Raw genomic sequence first — 19,992 nt, 5'->3', positions numbered from 1 at the left:
ATAGTGATGCTTTCTAAGGCCCACCTGACTTCACATTTCAGGATGTCTGGCTCTAGGTGAGTGATCACACCATTGTGATTATCTGGGTCGTGAAGATCTTTTTTGTACAGTTCTTCTGTGTATTCTTGCCACCTCTTCTTAATATCTTCTGCTTCTGTTAGGTCCCTATCATTTCTGTCCTTTATTGACTATGCCAAAGCCTTTGACTCTGTGGATCACAATAAACTGTGGAAAATTCTGAAAGGCCAGACCACCTGACTTGCCTCTTGAGAAACCTGTATGCAGGTCAGGAAGCCACAGTTAGAACTGGATATGGAACAACAGACTGGTTCCAAAAAGGAAAAGGAATACGTCAAGGCTGTGTATTGTCACCCTGCTTATTTAACTTATATGCAGAGTACATCATGAGAAACACTAGGCTGGAGGAAGCACAAACTTTAATCAAACTTTAATTGAGAAATATCAATAACCTCAGATATGTAGATGACACCACTCTTATGGCAGAAAGTGAAGAAGAACTAAAGAGCCTCTTGATGAAAGTGAAAGAGGACAGTAAAAAAGTTGGCTTAAAGCTCAACATTCAGAAAACTAAGATCACGGCATCTCGTCCCATCACTTCATGGCACAGCAGCTGACTTTATTTTTCTGGGCTCCAAAATCACTGCAGATGGTGATCGCAGCCATGAAATTAAAAGACGCTTGCTCCTTGGAAGGAAAGTTATGACCAACCTAGACAGCATATTAAAAAGCAGAGACATTACTTTGCCAATAAAGGTCCATCTAGTCAAGGCTATGGTTTTTCCAGTGGTCATGTATAGATGTGAGAATTGGACTATAAAGAAAGCTGAGTGCCGAAGAATTGATGCTTTTGAACTGTGGTGTTGGAGAAGACTCTTGAGAGTCCCTTGGACTGCAAGGAGATCCAACCAGTCCATCCTAAAGGAGATCAGTCCTGGGTGTTCATTGGAAGGACTGATGTTGAAGCTGAAACTCCAATACTTTGGCCACCTGATGCAAAGAGCTGACTCGTTGGAAAAGACCCTGATGCTGGGCAAGATTGACGGCAGGAGGAGAAGGGGACGACAGAGGATGAGATGGTTGGATGGCATCACTGACTAGATGGACATGGTTTTGGGTGAACTCCGGGAGTTGGTGATGGACAGGGAGGCCTGACATGCTGCGGTTCATGGGGTCGCAAAGAGTTGGACACGACTGAGCGACTGAACTGAACATGTTTGTCTGAACAATGTTTTTCTAAAGTTCAAAATCTTGGATGTTCTATTTAGTCAGTGAATATAAGGAAATTGTGCATTTAACTACAAATTGACTTCTGGACAATCCTATGGTTAAAAATATGTAATGTGGCAGCCAGAACAAAGTTCAAGATATAGAAGTATTAATATTTCTCGAAGAGACAGAGACATAGACACAGAAATAAAGATTCTCTTAGCTAGTTATCTAGACTATTTTCTTAAGAACTGATTTTAAAGAGTCAAAAATCACCCATGGGTAGATTATTTGGAACAGGCATTAGAAGCCAAAACATGAATTCACATTTTCCTTTAGATAACTCTTCATGTACAAGCCCAGGCTTTACAATCATTGAGAGTCCCCAAACCACAGCTTCATCAGCTCACTACTCTTCCATTTTTTCCCTGATGGTTTCATCATGTCATAAAATAAGGCAGTCTTTTTAGCTCATCTTCTATTGTCTCAATTTGTCTCTTTCTTTTTCTTCTTCCTTTGCTATTATAAATTCATAACACCTTAGTCCTGACCTGCTTTAATAGATTCTCAAATGCTTCTCTCCAAAAGAATATAAAGTCCATTGTAGAGAGTCTGACAGGAAGCAGTGCTTTATAAAATTCCAGTATACAGTAGAAAAAAATACATCCCTTTAAAGTTTAAAGATTTTATTCCCCTCTACAAAAGATACTCAGAGAAAAAAGCTCCTTTTAAAATATCTTGCCCTGTCACTTCATTAATATTTACATTTTCTCTTATGCTGGTGGCTACTTACTGGATATCTAAGTATGTTTCTACTGTAAGGGGCAATTTTCCCCTAGTTTTTCACGGGCCTTGCAAACAGTAGATCAATATTCACTTGGTGGGTTTTTATTCCTCGAAGACACCTAATTGCCTTTGATTCCTCTTTCCTAAATATTTTGTTTGATTGTGACCTTCCTTTGAACTCCACTTGCTAAGGAATGGGTCTATGCTTTCTCTTTGACGTTCTTTGCTCTCGCCCCTTGCGGTTCTTTGCGCTGATGGAGCGCTGGCAGGCATGGCTGTGAAATGAGGGAGGACTGGGCTGCTGCCAGCCCACAGGGCCTCTGTGCAAATTAGAAAAAGGCACCTTTCCCCACAGTGACCACAGCCTTGCAGATGTCCAGCCTACTGAGCAGAGTGACTGCAGGACTCAATGCCTCTCATCCTCTCAGCCAAGAGCCCCTCAGCCGAGCAAGTGCCCAACATCCATGAGGTCCTGGGAGTCATCACCAGCCTAATGACTTCCTTTCAGTCATCCTTCACAAACCCCTTATAAGCATCTGGCTCCATTCAGCTGTTACCCTGACCTCAATGGCATCTATAACCTCAGAGGCTGAAATCCCAGACTGAACATCCCCTGTCCTGTGGATATGTCTCTCTATAGCTGTGGATATGAGGCAGAGGCTCAACAGGCAGAAAAGGATCACACACTCTGATTTTCAAGTCTTATTTTTCCTATCTGTTTCACTTTGAGTAATTTACTCAGCCTCCCTGAGCCTCAAGTTCCTTATCCATGAAACTGGGAGAGGAAAACCCATCTCACGGTGGTGCAGAGAGGAACAAGTCGTACGTTATATGTGAAGAGTTTAGCATGGGGCCTAGAGAAGAAAAGCCTCTCAAAAATGGCAGCTGCTCTAACTCTTCTGCATGTGCATTTTAAAGAACATTTATTGATGGATAAACTGCCAAAAATCAGCAAGGTATTTCCACTACTGAATTTGTTGCCATAATAAGGCATTTTTGCCTCACTAGCATGGCATTTTGCAAAGCGAAGATTCTTGAGGCCCAAAGGACAACTGTGAATGAATATTTAGAAGTCTCCAACTCAAATGATGTGTTAACTCTGAATTCAGGCTCCTTTCCAAAGAAATCTGACATTCATCACATAGCAGACTCAGGAAAGATTTTCACCTCAGTTTTCTAACATGCAAATCTTTTGATAAGAATTTTTAACTCTCTGTGGATCAATATTTCTTGAGCAACTACATGTACCAGGATGTTTCTATGAGCTCCTCTATATAGTAATCTCATTTAAATTTCCCAACAATTTCTCGAGCACTGGGCATCATTATCTACCCGGTAGAGGTAATAAAACTGAGACTCAGAGGGGTTTGCCTTGCCAAGGTCACACAGCTAATGAGTCTCGTTAGAATTCATGTTTTATGATTCTTAAAGAATTTTTTGCCATTATACCACTCTAATTTTCATTTTGATGAAATCCTGAATACCCAGGCAATGTGGGGTGCTGAGAGAGAAGTCCCAAAGGAAGAGAGGGTAAGCATTAACATTCCTCCACGGAGCAGCAAAGCTGCTAATGGAAATTTTGGCTAACTGAGGCACACTAGAATGGTGGTAACTGCCTTGGACATCTACCAAGTGAGGCTCAGAATTCTGGAGAGGGAGAACTCAGCCTCAGATGGCTGAAACCACAGAAAATTCCCTCAAGGCACCATAGCCTTCGCTCAGGCATCTGAAGGAATATTCAGTGCATCATCACTGTCACCCTGTCCTGCATAAGGCTCTGAGAAGCTGCAAGCTCTTAGAGATCTTCCCAAAAACTGGTTTCTGTACAGGGGATATCTACTTGGTTTGGAAAAAAAATGTCCCAGTCCTTTTCAAACCAGATTTTTTTAATCCATAAAGTTCTGATATAGATTTGTTGCTCCAATTATAAGAACATTTCAAATAACAACAAATGTTGGCTCTCAACATTTTCTTGTATGTTTATATGCTTAGTCACTCAGTCATGCCCGACTCCTTGAGACCCCATGGACTGTAGCCTGCCAGGCTCCTCTGTCCGTGGGGATTCTCCAGGCAAGAATACTGGAGCTGGTTGTCACAACATTTTCTTAGATGATATTAGAAACCCAAATCCTGCCCATACCAGAGAAGCAATGGTTTTAACATTAACAGTTCACTAACAGACCAGGAAAAATATTTTATAGTTATGGCAGTTAATTCTCTCAGTATAGCATCTGGCGTTACATGGTACTCAGAGAAGTACTTAATAAAAAATTTAGGACAAACAGGAAGATAGCCAAACTACTCAATAATTGGCAACAGAAATGTACATGATGTACATAACCATTTCCTTACAAACACATAGCCTCCTTTAACTTTCATCTACAATTCTGGGAAAGAATTTTATTGCCATTTGTCTGTTGGCTGCTTCTCTATTTTAATAGTGGTGTTACTGGACTTTTAAAATTAACTTCCTAGTATTAAAAATATGATTAAATGTGGGGCAGGATTTTAAAGATGTCAATAGATGATAAAGTTTTCTATGTGTATGTTTGTGATGTCCTGAGCATCGTGCTGTAGTTTCATATAAATTATCTCATTTGATCTGACTGGAGATGTTCTCATTCTCCTTGTACAGATGGAAACTAAGCCTGCAGCTTCCTACCCTGCCAGGAAATAGTAACTCATTAACTTCCCTTCTTCCTCAGCCTCATCTTTCATAAGTCGCTGCATCATCACATGCGCAGAGTTATGGGTCAGAAGAGGCAGAAGGCCCTCCCTCTTCCTGAGGGGCTATCAACTCCCATTGGTTCAATCAACTGTCCACTTGCTTCTCCATCTCTTAAACACAACTGTTCAGCTCTTAATAGTACTTGCTTTGGCAACTGTTATTTCCTCCTAACCAAACCTCTGACTCTTCTGATTCTCTTCTCCAACTCATCCTTCAGGTTTCAGAGTTTCAGCATAGTAAATCTAATGATCTGCTGCTTCTGTAGCTAAGACTTGGGTGGTTCCCACTTCCAAGCACCACGGTTACCAAACTCTTTTCAGCTTCCTTTCCAGCCCTTTGCTATTACCCCTCCCTTGAAAAATTTATGCTCTGATCAGCCAGCCATTCTTTGAACATGTTTACTTGCAGGTATAAAATTTCCATCATAACTCATCTACCTACCAAAGGCTCAATTTCCTGTTTTCCCTCTCAGTCCCCCACTACATAGTATAACGCCTGGTTCACAGGAGAGGCTGAGAACACAGCAGTTCCTCTTTTTACCTTCCTTGCTTGTGGTCCTGCGGCATTTTGTTTATGGCACCGACATTCATTTTAACCACTTTTAGTTCATTAACCCAGATCCCCAGGCAGAGACACCCATTCACATATTTCTTATCATCTCATTGCCTGGCACAAGTTCTGACATATCACAGTCCCTAAAATGGTTTTCTGAATAAATAAGGGCTTTGGCAGAGAGGCAGCACATCCTACAGACACGGAAGCAGGCTCTAGATGTCCTGGACCATACTCTGGGTATACACGCGGAGCCCTGCATTTTCACCAGTGGTCTTGAACAATGGACATCTTATCAATACAGGGGAGAATAATTACATTAAAATATCTTTGCTCCAAAATGTTATAATTCTGTAAACCAGGGCCTCACATATTAAGGGGAATGTCCCCCTGATTAGCACAAGCAGCCCGTCATACCATATATGGAGAGTTAACAGCAAATGCCTCTGTTGAGTCTTCTTCCTAACTACAAAAGTTTTCTTCATAAATCTCTCTGCATAAGTTACAAAGCTAAAACGATGCAATATACTCCGTGCCCACCTTTATCCCTGTTGAGAATATTTATTATTTTCTGACCCTGCAAAGATTTTCATCCCAGGTAATTTGCTTTGAAAGCAACAATTGTGAAAATGGACTCTATTTATTCTGCTGATACTGATAAGCCAAAATAATAATCAAGTACAGTGACCTCTGAGCAAAACCAGCAGAGATGGAACAAGGTTCACCTGCAAAAAGACATCATCTTGAGAGCATTTCAAGAGGACATTTTAACATGACTACTCCAAAATCACTTTTTTTTTTGTTTTGAAATTGGAGCAATATACCTCCATGGTAGATTTCTTTGTATTAAGAATTCAGGGCAGGTGGAGAAGGAGTCTAAAGAAGTGGTATTTAAGGGAAAGCTTCATTTTAAGGTATCCTTTATAAGGACAGACCAGATGATAGAATCATCAGAATATTAAAACCCTTGATTCTTCTCCTTTTCTGCCCATCACTCTACATCTGGGGCTTCTTCTGGCAAACAAAGAGAAAACAAGACAGAGACAGACATGAAAGTCATGTTTATTAACTATTAAAGTATTTGGTTAGGGGCGAGGCAAAAACTAATAATGTAAATAAGACCTGGGGAGTTAACTGGTGATTCACCAATGATGGTCAAGAAGAAATTAGCAGCCCATTCACTGATTCTGTCACCTTAATAATTACAAGAGATATATAAAAAAAAATTATTGGTAAAGCAGAATTAACACTAACCCTTTAAAAATTACAATAGATATCATTTATTAACACTTTTAGCACTTACATTTGCCAGGCACTGTTCTAAGCCTTTTACAATTATTAACTCAATCTTTATATCAACCATGGGAGTTAGAGGAGGAAATTTTATAGATGAGGAAATTGAGGTTCCAAAAGTCTAGTTAATTGCCCAAGGTCTCAAAGCAGCAAACAGCAAAGCTAAGGTTCAAAATCAGACTGTTTGGCTCCAGAGTCTGTGCTCTAACATGTGAAAATGTCCTTCTGAAACACTCTCTCCCCAAGACCATATGTTGTATCCAGTTTTGTGTTACACAGCTTATAGCCACTATGTTATTTAATTCTTTCAATCACTTTGTGAGATAGTTTTACGTCCCCGTTTTATATATGAGAACACGAAGCCCAGGAGAGGTAAAGAAACCCACCAAACGAAACTCATGATTGGCAGAGCCAAGGCTTAGACCAGGTCCATCTGACGCCAAAGTTCAGGCTCTAAACAACTACTCTGTGCTATAAACTTAAGTTAGAGACTCAGTACTCACATCTATATAATGGGTACAGTGACAGCCCTCCTGAGTCACAGCCTCATTAGAATGACTGAAAAAATTAAAATCATTTTACAAATTGCAAAGTTTTACACAAATGTGAGAGAGTGGAGTAACTAAGGGAAAGTAAGCATCCTGATGACTAAGACAGGCTAAATTCATTCATTCATGCAACAACTATTCTTGAGTCTTTGCTAAGTATCAAGTACAATAGTCTAGGTCCTGGGCACCCAATAGTTCTCAAAAACAATCAGGAGGCTCCCTGCCTGCAAACATGGAGAAGGAAATGGCAACCCACTCCAGTATTCTTGCCTGGGAAATTCCATGGACAGAGGTATCTGGTGGGCTATAGTCCATAGGGTCACCTAGAGTCGGACACGACTGAAGCGACTTAGCACGCACACTGCCTGCAAGTAGGATTCCTTCTGGTAAACAAAGGAAGGACAAGAAAGAAAAGAACATGAAAGTCAAGTTCATTAATTAGCAGGTCTTTCCAAGTACATGATAAAATAATTACAATATAGTGGGATAATCTGAAGTACTGACATACAAAGTCAAGTCCCCTTCAACCCTGAGAGTCTACAACTTTGCTTTTAGCTTCATAAAAAGAGATGACCTCTATTTTTCCTTAATTCACTGATAACACCAGCCTAGGATTACTAGCCACTTTGCTATTCATCTTAGTAAAGTCTAATCTCTATATAAGAATTATTCTTCACATTCCTTGCTATTTCAGAAAGGTCACTCTTCTATGTCAAAGTTGCTCATCTACCCTGAACCCTACTGCCCCTTACCTGTTTCTCCCATCTCTGCCACCTGCCACACCCACATGCAAATGTTTTCCTGTCACCTGACCCATTATTCCTAAGCACTTTCAAAAAACTAAAGCCTCCCTTCACTTAAATCCTAAACCACTTCAGTTTTTAATCCATACTAACTTACAACTATTTTAGTTTTCTTTCCTTTTACTCACAAATCTCTCCCACAAGCAGTCCATTTTGCTAAGTCTCTTCATGTGCTTAGACACAAATCACTACTTTTTGCCTCTTGCTTCCAATATTATCTCTTTGTTGAGACTTCACATGAAGCCCTACTGTGATGGTGTTCCTCTTTCTCATAGCCCCAGCTTCACTTGTGAATTTAACACAGCACATTTTGAATACACTCAGCTCCTTGACTTCCCTAAGACTGCATTAAGATGGAGGAGCAGTGCTGGAGACAGAGAGAGTAGGGATGCAGGGCTGGCTCAGTCAAGGTGCTAGAACTATGACCTTGGATAAATTATTTAATGTTTGTAATCCATGTTTTTCTCCATCTCATAAATTGGATCTAAAACCTGTTCTCATCCATGAAACTGTTCTGAGAATTAAATGACCTACTGTAGGTCAAGCCTGGCACACAGTAAGATCTCAGTAGTTATCAGCCATCATCTATTACTACTATTACTACCACTATCAAAAAATGCTTACTCCTTGGAAGAAAAGCTATGACCAACCTAGATAGCTTATTAAAAAGCAGAGGTATTACTTTGCCAACAAAGGTCCATCTAGTCAAGGCTATGGTTTTTCCAGGGGTCATGTACGGATGTGAGAGTTGGACTATAAAGAAAGCTGAGCACAGAAGAATTGATGCTTTTGAACTATGGCATTGGAGAAGACTCTTGAGAGTCCTTTGGACTGCAAGGAGATCCAACCAGTCCATCCTAAAGGAGATCAGTCCTGGGTGTTCATTGGAAGGACTGATGCTGAAGCTGAAACTCCAATACTTTGGTCACCTGATGCGAAGAACTGACTCATTGAAAAGACCCTGATGCTGGGAAAGATTGAAGGTGGGAGGAGAAGGGGACGACAGAGGATGAGATGGTTGGATGGCATCACTGACTCAATGGACATGAGTGTGAGTAAACTCCGGGAGTTGGCGATGGACAGGGAGGCCTGGCGTGCTGCAGTCCATGGGGTCACAAAGAGTCAGACATGACTGAGCGACTGAACTGAACTGACCGCTACTAATACTACCACTGTTATTACCATGATGACTACAGGTACTGCTGCTGCTGCTAACGTACATCTACCTCTTAAACTCCTCTGTCTCCTAATGTGGTTCTTCATTTTAGCCTAAGATTAAGCATCCTCTTTGATAAGCCCTCGGCCACCCACTCTCAGGAAATCAATCTTTATCGACTACAACCTTAATACAAAATACAAGACCACCTATGAACTGATTCCAAAACATCTTCAGTGGACCATGCTGACATCAAGACATCCTCAGCTAGCTGCACTGACACCAATGCCTGTTCACCATAAGCACCAGCATATTCTCCCCCAGTACCGCCAACCTCTGAGAAATGCCGAGTCTTCTTCAGAACCTCACACGTGAAAGTTGGGAGTAACCTGGATCATTGTCCTTTGTATCCCTCATTACCAACTCCCATACTCTGGGTTCTCTACATCTGCTTTATTTTTCTGAATATTCTTACCCTTTTGCTATGGTTTAAGCCATTACTGCATGCAATATGATTTCCAAGATTTTCTCTGCCCCGATTCTCTTTTCTTTGGTGATACAGCCACCAACAATACCAGTTTAATGCTATTTTTATCACATGTGCTCTGTTTAAGCTTTTTTTTTTTTTTAATTAAAATCAGTATCCTCACTGACATTCAAGTCCTTGATCAGTTCATTGCATCCTTCATCCCTACCCACGTCATGTATGGCCAAATGGATGTTCCACCTTGGTCTGAGTCTTTTCTTTATCCCTCTGCATAAACTGTGCCCATTACAGTCCTTAGAGTTAAGCTTATTTTATTCTTATCATCCATATCCCTGCAACCTTGTATATAATCAAGTTTACACTTCCTTTAAGGTACTAGCTAAAGTCTGCCGTTGTGTGTGGTTGGATGGGGGAGGGAGCAGGGGGGACTTACTTTAGGTCTGACAGGCCTGGCTGGAGTCCTGATTCTGCTTCTGAGAAGCCATGTGACCTGAGATAAGCTGACTAGCCTCTCAAAGACTCAGTTTCTCCACTCCTAAAACACCTATTGCAGAGAAGCAATTCTCAAACTGCGGCCTACAGACCCATGAGGCGGGGCTGGGGGTGGGGCTGGGCACATAACCCTCAGATCCTCTTAAGAGTCTGCAGTGACAAAATATTTTATAGTAACAATAAGATGCTGTCTCCCTTTGTCACTGTGTTGGCATTTGTACCAATGGTGCAAAAGTAAAGGAGAGTAAAGCTCGTGCCCCAGTGTGAATCTAGGTAGTGGCTTCAAACTGTCTTAGTGGTCACTGTATTCTTCCCCACTCAGTGCTGAGAGAAGGAAGAAGAAAAGGTCTGTGTCACACAAGAATGCTCTAAATGAAGAAGTGTGATTGATAGTATTAAATCTTGACTCTTGAGTGCTCATTTTCTCTAATATTCCCTGTGGCAAAATGAGAGGTCCACATAAAGCACTGGTGCTGCTCACGGTAGTGCATGGTTCTTTATGGAAAAGCATGTGTGCAACTGCTTCGGTTGTGTGTTGATGCCACTGGGTACAGAGACTAAGATAAACTATGGCTATTGTGACTTGGATAGGTGGTAGGTATCTTTCTGAAACTCAAAGAAGCAAGTCTGTTACTTCAAGAAAAACCACTGACAACTTTCACGACCAATGATAAAATCTGATTAAGTAAAAGGTAGAATTTTGGAAAACTTGCATCTTTGTGATCTTGATAGTTTCCTATGATAGAAAGGCTCTTCTAAGAAGATTGGTGATAGAGGAACATATGTGACATTTAATAAATAATATATAGTGAAATGTGTCAACATTTGGAGATCTGCATCATTTACGAGTCAGTATTTTCCAAACGGCCAATGTATGATGTTAAAATATCATGCATGGGTACATGATAGGTGATCAATGGATTTTAAGTTAATAAAGTAAAAACAGTAAACAATATGCCTCAGATTCTACATTACAATTAACTTTCTAGAAACCTGCAGTTGTTGAGTTTCACTGTAGCATCAAAGAGCAATATTCACAACTATTTGAAAAGGTTATTAAAATATTTCCTCACTTTTCACTACATATCTGTACAAGGTCAGATTTTCTTCATATATTTCAACCACAACAATATATTACACCAGATTCAACACAGAAGCAAATACGAGAATCCAAACATCTATTAAGCTTAAGAAGGCTTGCAAAAATGTAAATCAGTGCTATTGTTACTGCATTTTAAATTTTTATAAATTATGATATTTTCATAAAGGGGCTTCCCTGGTAGCTCAGCGGTAAAGAATCTGCCTGCCAATGCAGGACACATGGGTTCAATCCCTGGGTGAGGAAGATCCCCTGGAGAAAGAAATGGCAAACCACTCCACTATTCTTGCCTGGGAAATCCTACAGACAGAGGAGCCTTGTGGGCTACAGTCCATGGGGTCCCAAAAGAGTCAAACATAACTTAGCAACTAAGCAACACAACAACATTAAATATATGCTATTTGCTAAAATGATGAGTTTATGATTACTTCAAGTGAATTACTAATGTTTAAATGCTTTAATTCTGAATATAATAAGTACCTTTATATCTATATCTATGTGTACACACACACACATATATATAAAACCCACACAAACAAAATTTTTTGGGGGTCCTCAAGGAATTTTAAAAGTCTCAAGGGGTCCTGAAACCAAAAATTTTGAAAACTTCTCTCACAGAATTGTTTTGAAGGTTTAATGTTCTTCCCTTATGTAAAATGTCCAGCACAAACTCTGGTAGCTAATGGATGCACTATAAATATTAGGTTTCTTACAAACATTTAAGCATAATATATTTCAGAATACATGCTCATATGTTTTTGTAGCTTGTTCAATGAGATTAAAATAACTTGCTCAGGAGAAGATATAGCTCCTATCATTTAGATGGATATTTAATAGGTGCTTAATTAATGATTTATGCATTTAAATCTATATAAAAATTCCATTTTAAAAAGCTTCAGTCATCAAGATGTAACAGTAAATTTCAAATACAGAGACATTTTCATTTAACTTTAAAGATAATACTTTAAATCACTCTAATAACCGAGCCGTGGAAACTACATTCTCATTTTATTAATCCAAACCAACACCAACTCTTGCCTGGATAATTCTGACCACCTCCTAAACAACCTCCTTGCCACCAGCCTTACCACCCTTCAGCCCTCAACACAGCAGCCAGAGCTGCTGTGTTCATCATCACCGAGATGCTATCTCTACCCTGCTCAGAACTTTCCTAAGGCTTTATATCTAGCTTGGAGCAGAGCCAGAAACCTTGCCAGGACCACCACCTCCTGTTCCCATCAATCCTCTAGATTCACCTCCCACTTTTCTTCCTGATCAGGACACTCTGCCCCGGTTGCTGTGCTATCCTCCAAACAAACTAGACCTTTCACACTTACTGTTTTCATCTCTGGAAATTGTTGTTCCAAAGAGCACTCATTTCTTTCAGACTTTTAGGAGGAAAACTTTTCCTGGAAATCTATTTAAGACTTATAGCAGCCACTATCCAGATACCCACATACCCAGATGCCACTGGACTCCCTCCGCTTCCCACTCACTGTGTGCATATTCTCTTTGCCTGCGTCCCTGGTAAGTCACCTCAGTCATGTCCGACTCTTTGCAACCCTATGGACAGTAGACTCCAGGCTCCTCTGTCCATGGGATTCTCCAGACAAGAATATCGAAGTGGGTTGTCATTTCCTTTTCCAGGGGATCTTCCCAACCTAGCGATCACACCAGGGTCTCATGTTTCCTGCAGTGGCAGGTGGGTTCTTTACCATTAGCACCACCTGGGAAGGCCTCATATTCTCATTTGCAGTTACCAATATCCAACAATCTTGTTTTATTATTTGTTTGTTGTCTCTCTTCCCCAATTATGTGGCAATTTCAATGAGGACAAGATTTTTGTCTCTTTGTTCTATTATGTGCCTGAACCACAGTAGATGCTCAATACATATTTATTGAATGGATAAGTGAATGCATAATTAAACAACTATTAAGAACTTACTGATTCTACTTCCTTCTCAAGAATTTAAGGGAGGAAGGTATTTTTCTGATCAGATCCCTCAGAAGCACTTATAGGGGATCTTGACCTCATCTCCAACTCTCCCATGGAGAGTGTATTTCACTATCCATGGAAAATGCAATCATTTCAAGATGATTGGCAATTTTGTTGGAGAACAGTATGAATTTTTTTGTTCTGAGAATGAAGACTAACAAAGCCTCAGGGAAAAGAGGGTAATTGACTTAGACCATCCCAGCAGGGAAAGCAAAATCACTGGGGGAAATAAAGACCGTGATTGGTCCAGACACAGCATCTTTGAGTTAAACCTGAAGGTAAGAAAATAATATATTGTTTTCTCATCAGGTTGGATCTCTCATTTTACCCTGAGCACATTTGCAGTGTGGTTAAAGATCTTGGAGAAAACCCATCAGGAAGTCATTAAAAAAAACTACACACACCACGACGGAAGCAAATTTAATTCAATTTCACGAACACATTATAAAAGAGAGAGAGAGAGAGTAAAGCATAATGAGAACCTGCTGTCTCAAACTGCAGCAGGTGGGAAGCCAGGCTGCACGGAGCAGCCTTGACAACAGCTCTGCATCTGGATGGAGGCTTCTTGCCCGGGGGGATGACTCATGCTCAATATTGTTATACTCTATCTGGCTCCTGGCTTCAGCTGGCAAAGACCCCCTTCATTCAAGCCAGAGTATTTCAAATGTCCACCCCAAGATCCATTCAGCTCTCTCCAAGGATCTTTCAAAACTTCTCGACAAAAAAGATGGAGTTCACTGCTTCCCTGATATCATTTCCTGACATGATGATACCACAGGAACCTCCTTTCTGGATTTTCTCTCGCCACGAGGGTTCCAACCAAATATCTCCAGGTTTCTTAAAAACTGCTGACAGCAAGAAGGTAGTATCACAGGGAGCACACGCTGGGTGTGTTTCTTCTCTCTGCCACTTACTAAATACATGGACAAGTTCTTTAACCTCTCAGCCACAATTCCATTTTTCCTTAAAAGAGAGATCATAGCTTGTCTCTATCTTAGAGAAATTCTGGAAGAATCAACTGAAATAAGGCAAATATGTAGGGTGTGAAGATCAAGGGCTATGTTCAAAAGTTAGTTAATAAAGTGAAAACTTGCATGAGATCAAAATATCATTTGCACCCTAGAAACTGCACAGGATTCTCAGCAAGATGTTTAAATTGTGCCAAGTGCCAGGGAAAATGTGCCAAGCTTCCTAAGACACATCTCTCTGGGGTCAAGACTCACTGAGAAAAATTGCTAGCAGCATCACCCATACAGCTTACATTTTTATTTCTGTCTCCTTTTCTTGAGAGGGGCTGGAGGGAGCAGCAAATACATGTAGTTAAATGTGTATACCATGGTACTCTTCTGTAAAGCACTATACCAGCATCGTGGCTGGTATAAAGTAAACATGCCATATGATATTGTTATTAATTATTGTTTCTGGTTATTTATCTACCTAACATAAGGCTGGGGTGGGGGAAAGAGGGTGCCACGTCAGGACTCATGGAATCTATGGGACCCTGGAAGTGACATTCTCACTAGAGGAAAAACAATCTGTAGGAGGCACCCAGGAGAAAGAGGAAATCATGGATTCCATCTGGGAACTGGAGAAACCCCCACCTGCAGGTAAAATCTTCCGGCTCTCAGATATTTCTCCTATGGAATTTAAAGTGAAGCAGAAAGAACCTGAAGGACACACGTTCATTCCTCTTGGTATATATTCCTATATGCTGTTGTTGTTCACTCATTCAGTCATGTCTGACTCTTTGCGACCTCATGACCTGCAGCACACCAGGCTTCCCTGTCCTTCACCATGTCCCAGAGTTCGCTCAAACTCATATCCATTGATTCAGTGATGCCATCCAACCATCTCATCCTCTGTCGATCCCTTCTCCTGCCTTCAATCTTTCCCAGCATCAGTGTCTTTTCTAATGAGTCAGCTCTTCTATAAGCAGGTACAATTGTGATCATAATACTCATCAAAGTTATTTTAATTGCTTATCTATTATAAGTCATTCCCCACTATACTGCAAGCTCAATAACGGCAAGGACTAGGTTTGGCACATTAAATGCATTTGATAAATATTTGTTGGCTACATAACGAACTATCTATATTTGCATGTGTATTTATATGCATAATGAAAAATGCATATGTGTTAGCTATTCCACACCTTCAGATTCTCTACTCTTTTCCTCAGCTTAAGTTCTCACATTAAACCACCTCCAGACTCAGAACTCATTTTTTATTTGTCAAAGAGTAACCTATAAGTTGGAGTTTATAAAAACCTTGAATTATACTTTAGGGCTCTAGTTGCTTTGTCTGTGACAGTCCTCAAATTGTTTTTGTTTCAGACTTTCCACTTCAAAAGATATATTCCCTGGATTTTATTGTGCTTTTTAAAAATATCTAATGCAGAAAACTTGAAAATCTTAAGTGAATCTCTCGAGAGCCTCTAAGTAAGTACACCCAAATACAAAGAAAAGAATGATTCCCATGAAGCACGCATTTCATCAAGAATACTTTGCAAGGTTCCCTAGTGAAATGAGATTGCAACGACTTACAAAAAGGAAATGAATCTTTCAAAGACATACCTGAAATTCAGTATCCTAATTGCAAATCCTCCAATTACTTTTATCTTTCTTGATTTGGTACTGAACTGCTACCTCTGATACAGTTGTCCAGTGGCTAATTATAATCACTGCAAGAGAGAGTGTAGGAAAAGTAACTATTAATAAGACCACATTCGAGTTTGATGTGAGGTTTGTCAAAGTTTCTCAACTAAAAATCATGATGAAACCAAGATGCAACCTTTCTAAAATGATGAAATGTACCAAAAGGTTAAAAAAGTTTAAAGGTTGGGATTGTCAGTTAAAAGCAAGACATAACCATTTGGAGTTTTCAGATAACCTTCTAAAATAAATTCTATTAGAAGAAAATTGGTCCAAAATTCACACTGTGTGACAGGGTTCTTTAGAAAATGTCACATCTTTGTTTTCCTACTGATTGGTCTGATCTTTCTCACATGCATTTACACACATGTTACTAGGGAGAAAGAAAACCACTGGCTTTGCCGCATGCAAAAATATGTAAAGATTTTTAGGTAAATATTCAGCACTGCAAGTAAACTGTTCTGTCTCTCCCTCTTCATATTCCTCTCCAAAGAGCACCGTAATGTATGGTGGGGGGTTTCTAGTGACCTCGTAATGGCCAGCAATCTGAAGATTTTGACAATTTCAGGGAACCTTCTGGATTCTGATGGCCCTGGGCTAAGTGAATCACCAGGTCATCTTCCTATTGTAAGATGTGACTATCACCTGGAGTTGGGGGATAGGGACAAGTGCTTATACCCATCGCGAGGATCCATGTTTCTAACTTGGGGGCCATTTTTAAGGTCACAACTATAGTAGCCTCTGTAACCACATAGGGTCTCATGGTGCTTGGCAAGTACCCTAAACACTAGGTTCAGGTTTGCCTCCCACCACCAATTCTAAGGTACATCCATACAATGGCAAATTACTCAGCAATAAAAGGCATAAACTACTGATCCAGCAGCATGAATAAATCCCAAAAGCACATGCTAAGTGAAAAAATACAAAACACTATATACAAGGTAATATAATTTATACGAAATCCTAGAAAAGGCAAAACTATAGTGATAGAAGCAGATCAGTGATTGCAAAGGCCAAAGAATAGGAGTAAGGCAATAATTTCAAAGGGACACAAAAATTGTTTATGTAAAATTGATGACTATTAATGAATGTGAATTACCTTAATAAAGGTGGACCTGAAGAAAATATTTTAACAGTAGAAAATAAGTGAATCACTTTCTGTTTAATATTTGGAATTAAACTCCATTTCCATGAGAAAATAATGTATTGCCAGATGGTCATAACATGTGGAATTCTCAGAGCTTAACAGGCTATTCTCAAATGTAACACTTCCCACACTTTCATGTGTATAAGCATCATCTAAGAAATTTGATACGGTCTGAGGCAGGACCTGAGGTTCTGCATTTCTAAAAAGCTTCTGGGGGATGCTAATGTCACTGGTCCACAGACAGATAGTGAAAATGGCTCTAATAGACCCACAGCCTCTTCTGCTCAGACAGTCTCTGATCACTTCCCATGTATTGATTGTGCTTGTTCTCAACATAGATTAGGCCAGTTTTGCTAGCATATCTTAAATTTTGCTTGCTATCTTAATTAGATAATGTAACTATTACATGAAACAATGTATTTCCAATGGGAAAAGAGTTGATTTGCCAAAAACTAAGTTCAATATTTCATAAAGACTCAATCAAGGTGAGTTTATAAAATGGTACTCTTAAATTAGACATAGACAGCTTTATAAAAGACTATAAAATTTAGAAGGCTTCTGCACACAGATGGTTTCAAAACTGTTTTTAAAAACAGGTTTACTGAGGTATAATTGACGTAAGACAAATTACATATATTTAAACAGTGTAATTTGGTAAGTGAGAGACATGCATAGATGCATGCGCATCACCACAATCAGCACGAAGAACCTATCCATCACACTCCAAAGTTTCCTATGTCCCTTTGGAATCTCTCCTGCTGCCTCTACCTCCCAGGACTCCTCCCCGTCTCGTCCATTTCCTAGCAATTCTGTGGGCTGCTTCAGTCACTACAGATTGCATCTTCTAGACTTTTTGTTTTTTTCTAAATAAATGGAATCATAAAATATATACTTATTTTTGGTAGGCTTCTTTTGCTCGGTTTATTTATTTTGTGATTTATCTATGTTTTTCTGTGTAGTAATTCATTCCCTTTACTGCTAATTAGTATTCCATTTGAAGGATACACCACATCTTGTTTATCTATTCACCTGATTCTGGACATTTGAGTTGTTTTCAATTTTTGTCTAAAACAAATAAAGGTGTCATGAACATCTGTGTACAACTCTTTGCATTAACAGATATTTTTATTCCCTTTGAGTAAACAATGCCTGAGTTATGGTTCCTTTCAAAACTGCGAAACTGTTTTCCAAAATTTGTACCATTTTAGATTTTCATTGATAATGTATGAGAGCTCTGTTGTGAGTTCTATTCCTGTATGTCGTCACCAATAACTGGTATGGTCATTCTTTTTAAATTTTAATCACTCTAATAGGTGCCTAGTGGTATCTCTTAATCTGCATTTCTCTAATGGCTAAATTAAAATCTTCTGATGTTCTTATTTGCCTTTTTTATATGTTTTGGTGAAAGTGACTATTCAAATATTTTGCCCATTTTTAAACTATTTTGTTATTAAGATTTAAGAATTTTTTAATAAATTCTGGATAAAAGACCTTTCTTATATATGTGATCTACAAACATTTACTCCCTCTCAAGCCTGTCTTTATACTTTCTTAACTGTGGCTTTCAAAAAGCAGAATTCTTATCTATGATAAAGTTAAGCTTATTTTTTTCTTTTGGACTGTCCTTTGGTGCATTTATATTTAAAGTGGTTTTCCTGTAGGCAACACATAGCTGGATTTTAGTTTTTACATCCAGACTAGTCTCTATCTTTGAACCAGACTTTTTTGACAACTTACATTTTTAGTATATGTATATGAGCATATGTGTTGTTTCGATTTTTTTGGTTGGTATATTTGTCTGTGTTTCATATTTGATAGATTTAATTTTATTGCTATATTTTTAGGTTAATTAATATTTTATTTGGTAATGAGGAAGTTAATTACACACATTATATTTTTACCAGCACCATTTCAATTTCTGTGTCTACAAGTTTGGGATATATTTACATATATATATATGTATGTATGTGTATATGTATATAACTTTTTCATGTGTGAACATGAACAATCTTTTCTATTACTTCTTAAAAATATGAAGTATATGGGGGGAGGGGTTTGAACTAAATAAAATTTTAAAATCTTAAAAAAAAAATATGAAGTATAGTTCCAACTATTTTCATGTACTTGTCTACTGAAGATCCCTGGAGATTTTCCCTCTCTCTGCAGCTCTCTTCAGTCCAGTGCTCTACCCCACAAGGTTTAGTTTTATTGACCTTCCTGGACATCCACTACTATATACTCAACTCTGGGGGACTGTTCTCTGGTTTTTCTGGTTCTGGTTTTTCTCTCCCTGAACGTCAGGCTGGAAATTCACTCCAGGCTTGGAGTGGAACAATGGCAGGGCTTACCAACTTGTTTCCTGTTTCTTAAGGATCAACATCATTCACTGTTTAATATCCAGTGTCTTGAATGCCCTTGTTTCACATATTTTGTATGTTAGCTGTCTCAAGTATGAAAGTAAACCCCAGCCCTAGTACTCCACCTTGGTCTGTAGTAAAACTCTTTCTAATTACCTTAATTTCTTGCTCCACTGTAAGAAACCAAAGCTAAACATCAAAGATGATTCATATGGATATGGTAGATGCAAAAAAGAACACTCTGTCCCAATTAACAGACATATCCTCAAGGAAAAGGCTTTAACTGTATAAATAAAGAATGGTAAGTGTGTGCACATTCACATGATTTAAATTAAATGCTTACTGTTTTAATATAGCATGTTTATTTAATTCATCAATCTGATATCAGATAAAAGATTGTAAATAAACATATTTCAAGATTTTTGTGAGGAGTATATCTAATTCATATAAAAAGTGTCTAGTAGATCACCTAGATCAAGGGTTCTCAACCATGGCTGCACATTACTGTCCCCTGGAGAACTTTAAAAAAGTGTTTCAATGCCTGAGCCCTACCTGAAACCACATGAATCATAATCTTGATGGTTGGGCCCGGTGTTTGTACATTTCAAAGGCCCCAGGTGATTGAGGCACACCCTGAGAATTGAGGTTCACAGATCAGATTTGGGCACCT

At 39.1% G+C, this 19,992-nt stretch overlaps 1 protein-coding gene across 1 annotated transcript in view; it reads right to left on the bottom strand.

The window, feature by feature from the left end:
* Positions 1-7,121: 7,121 nt before the first annotated feature.
* Positions 7,122-19,992, bottom strand: part of LOC122700810 (serine/arginine repetitive matrix protein 2-like) — a 157,103-nt gene continuing 144,232 nt past the window's right edge. Inside the window, exons 5-6 of the mRNA XM_043913852.1 lie at positions 15,741-15,847; positions 7,122-7,517 (exon numbers count right to left, since the gene is read on the bottom strand). Coding sequence (XP_043769787.1) covers positions 15,756-15,847 — 92 coding nt within the window. The 3' untranslated portion in view covers positions 7,122-7,517; positions 15,741-15,755. The remainder of the gene's footprint in view (positions 7,518-15,740; positions 15,848-19,992) is intronic.

The sequence above is a fragment of the Cervus elaphus genome, chromosome 9 (genome assembly GCF_910594005.1).
Source record: "Cervus elaphus chromosome 9, mCerEla1.1, whole genome shotgun sequence".
Classification (NCBI taxonomy): Eukaryota; Metazoa; Chordata; class Mammalia; order Artiodactyla; family Cervidae; genus Cervus; species Cervus elaphus.
Note: the sequence above shows the minus strand (reverse complement) of the source record. Positions and strands in the feature narration are given on the sequence as shown.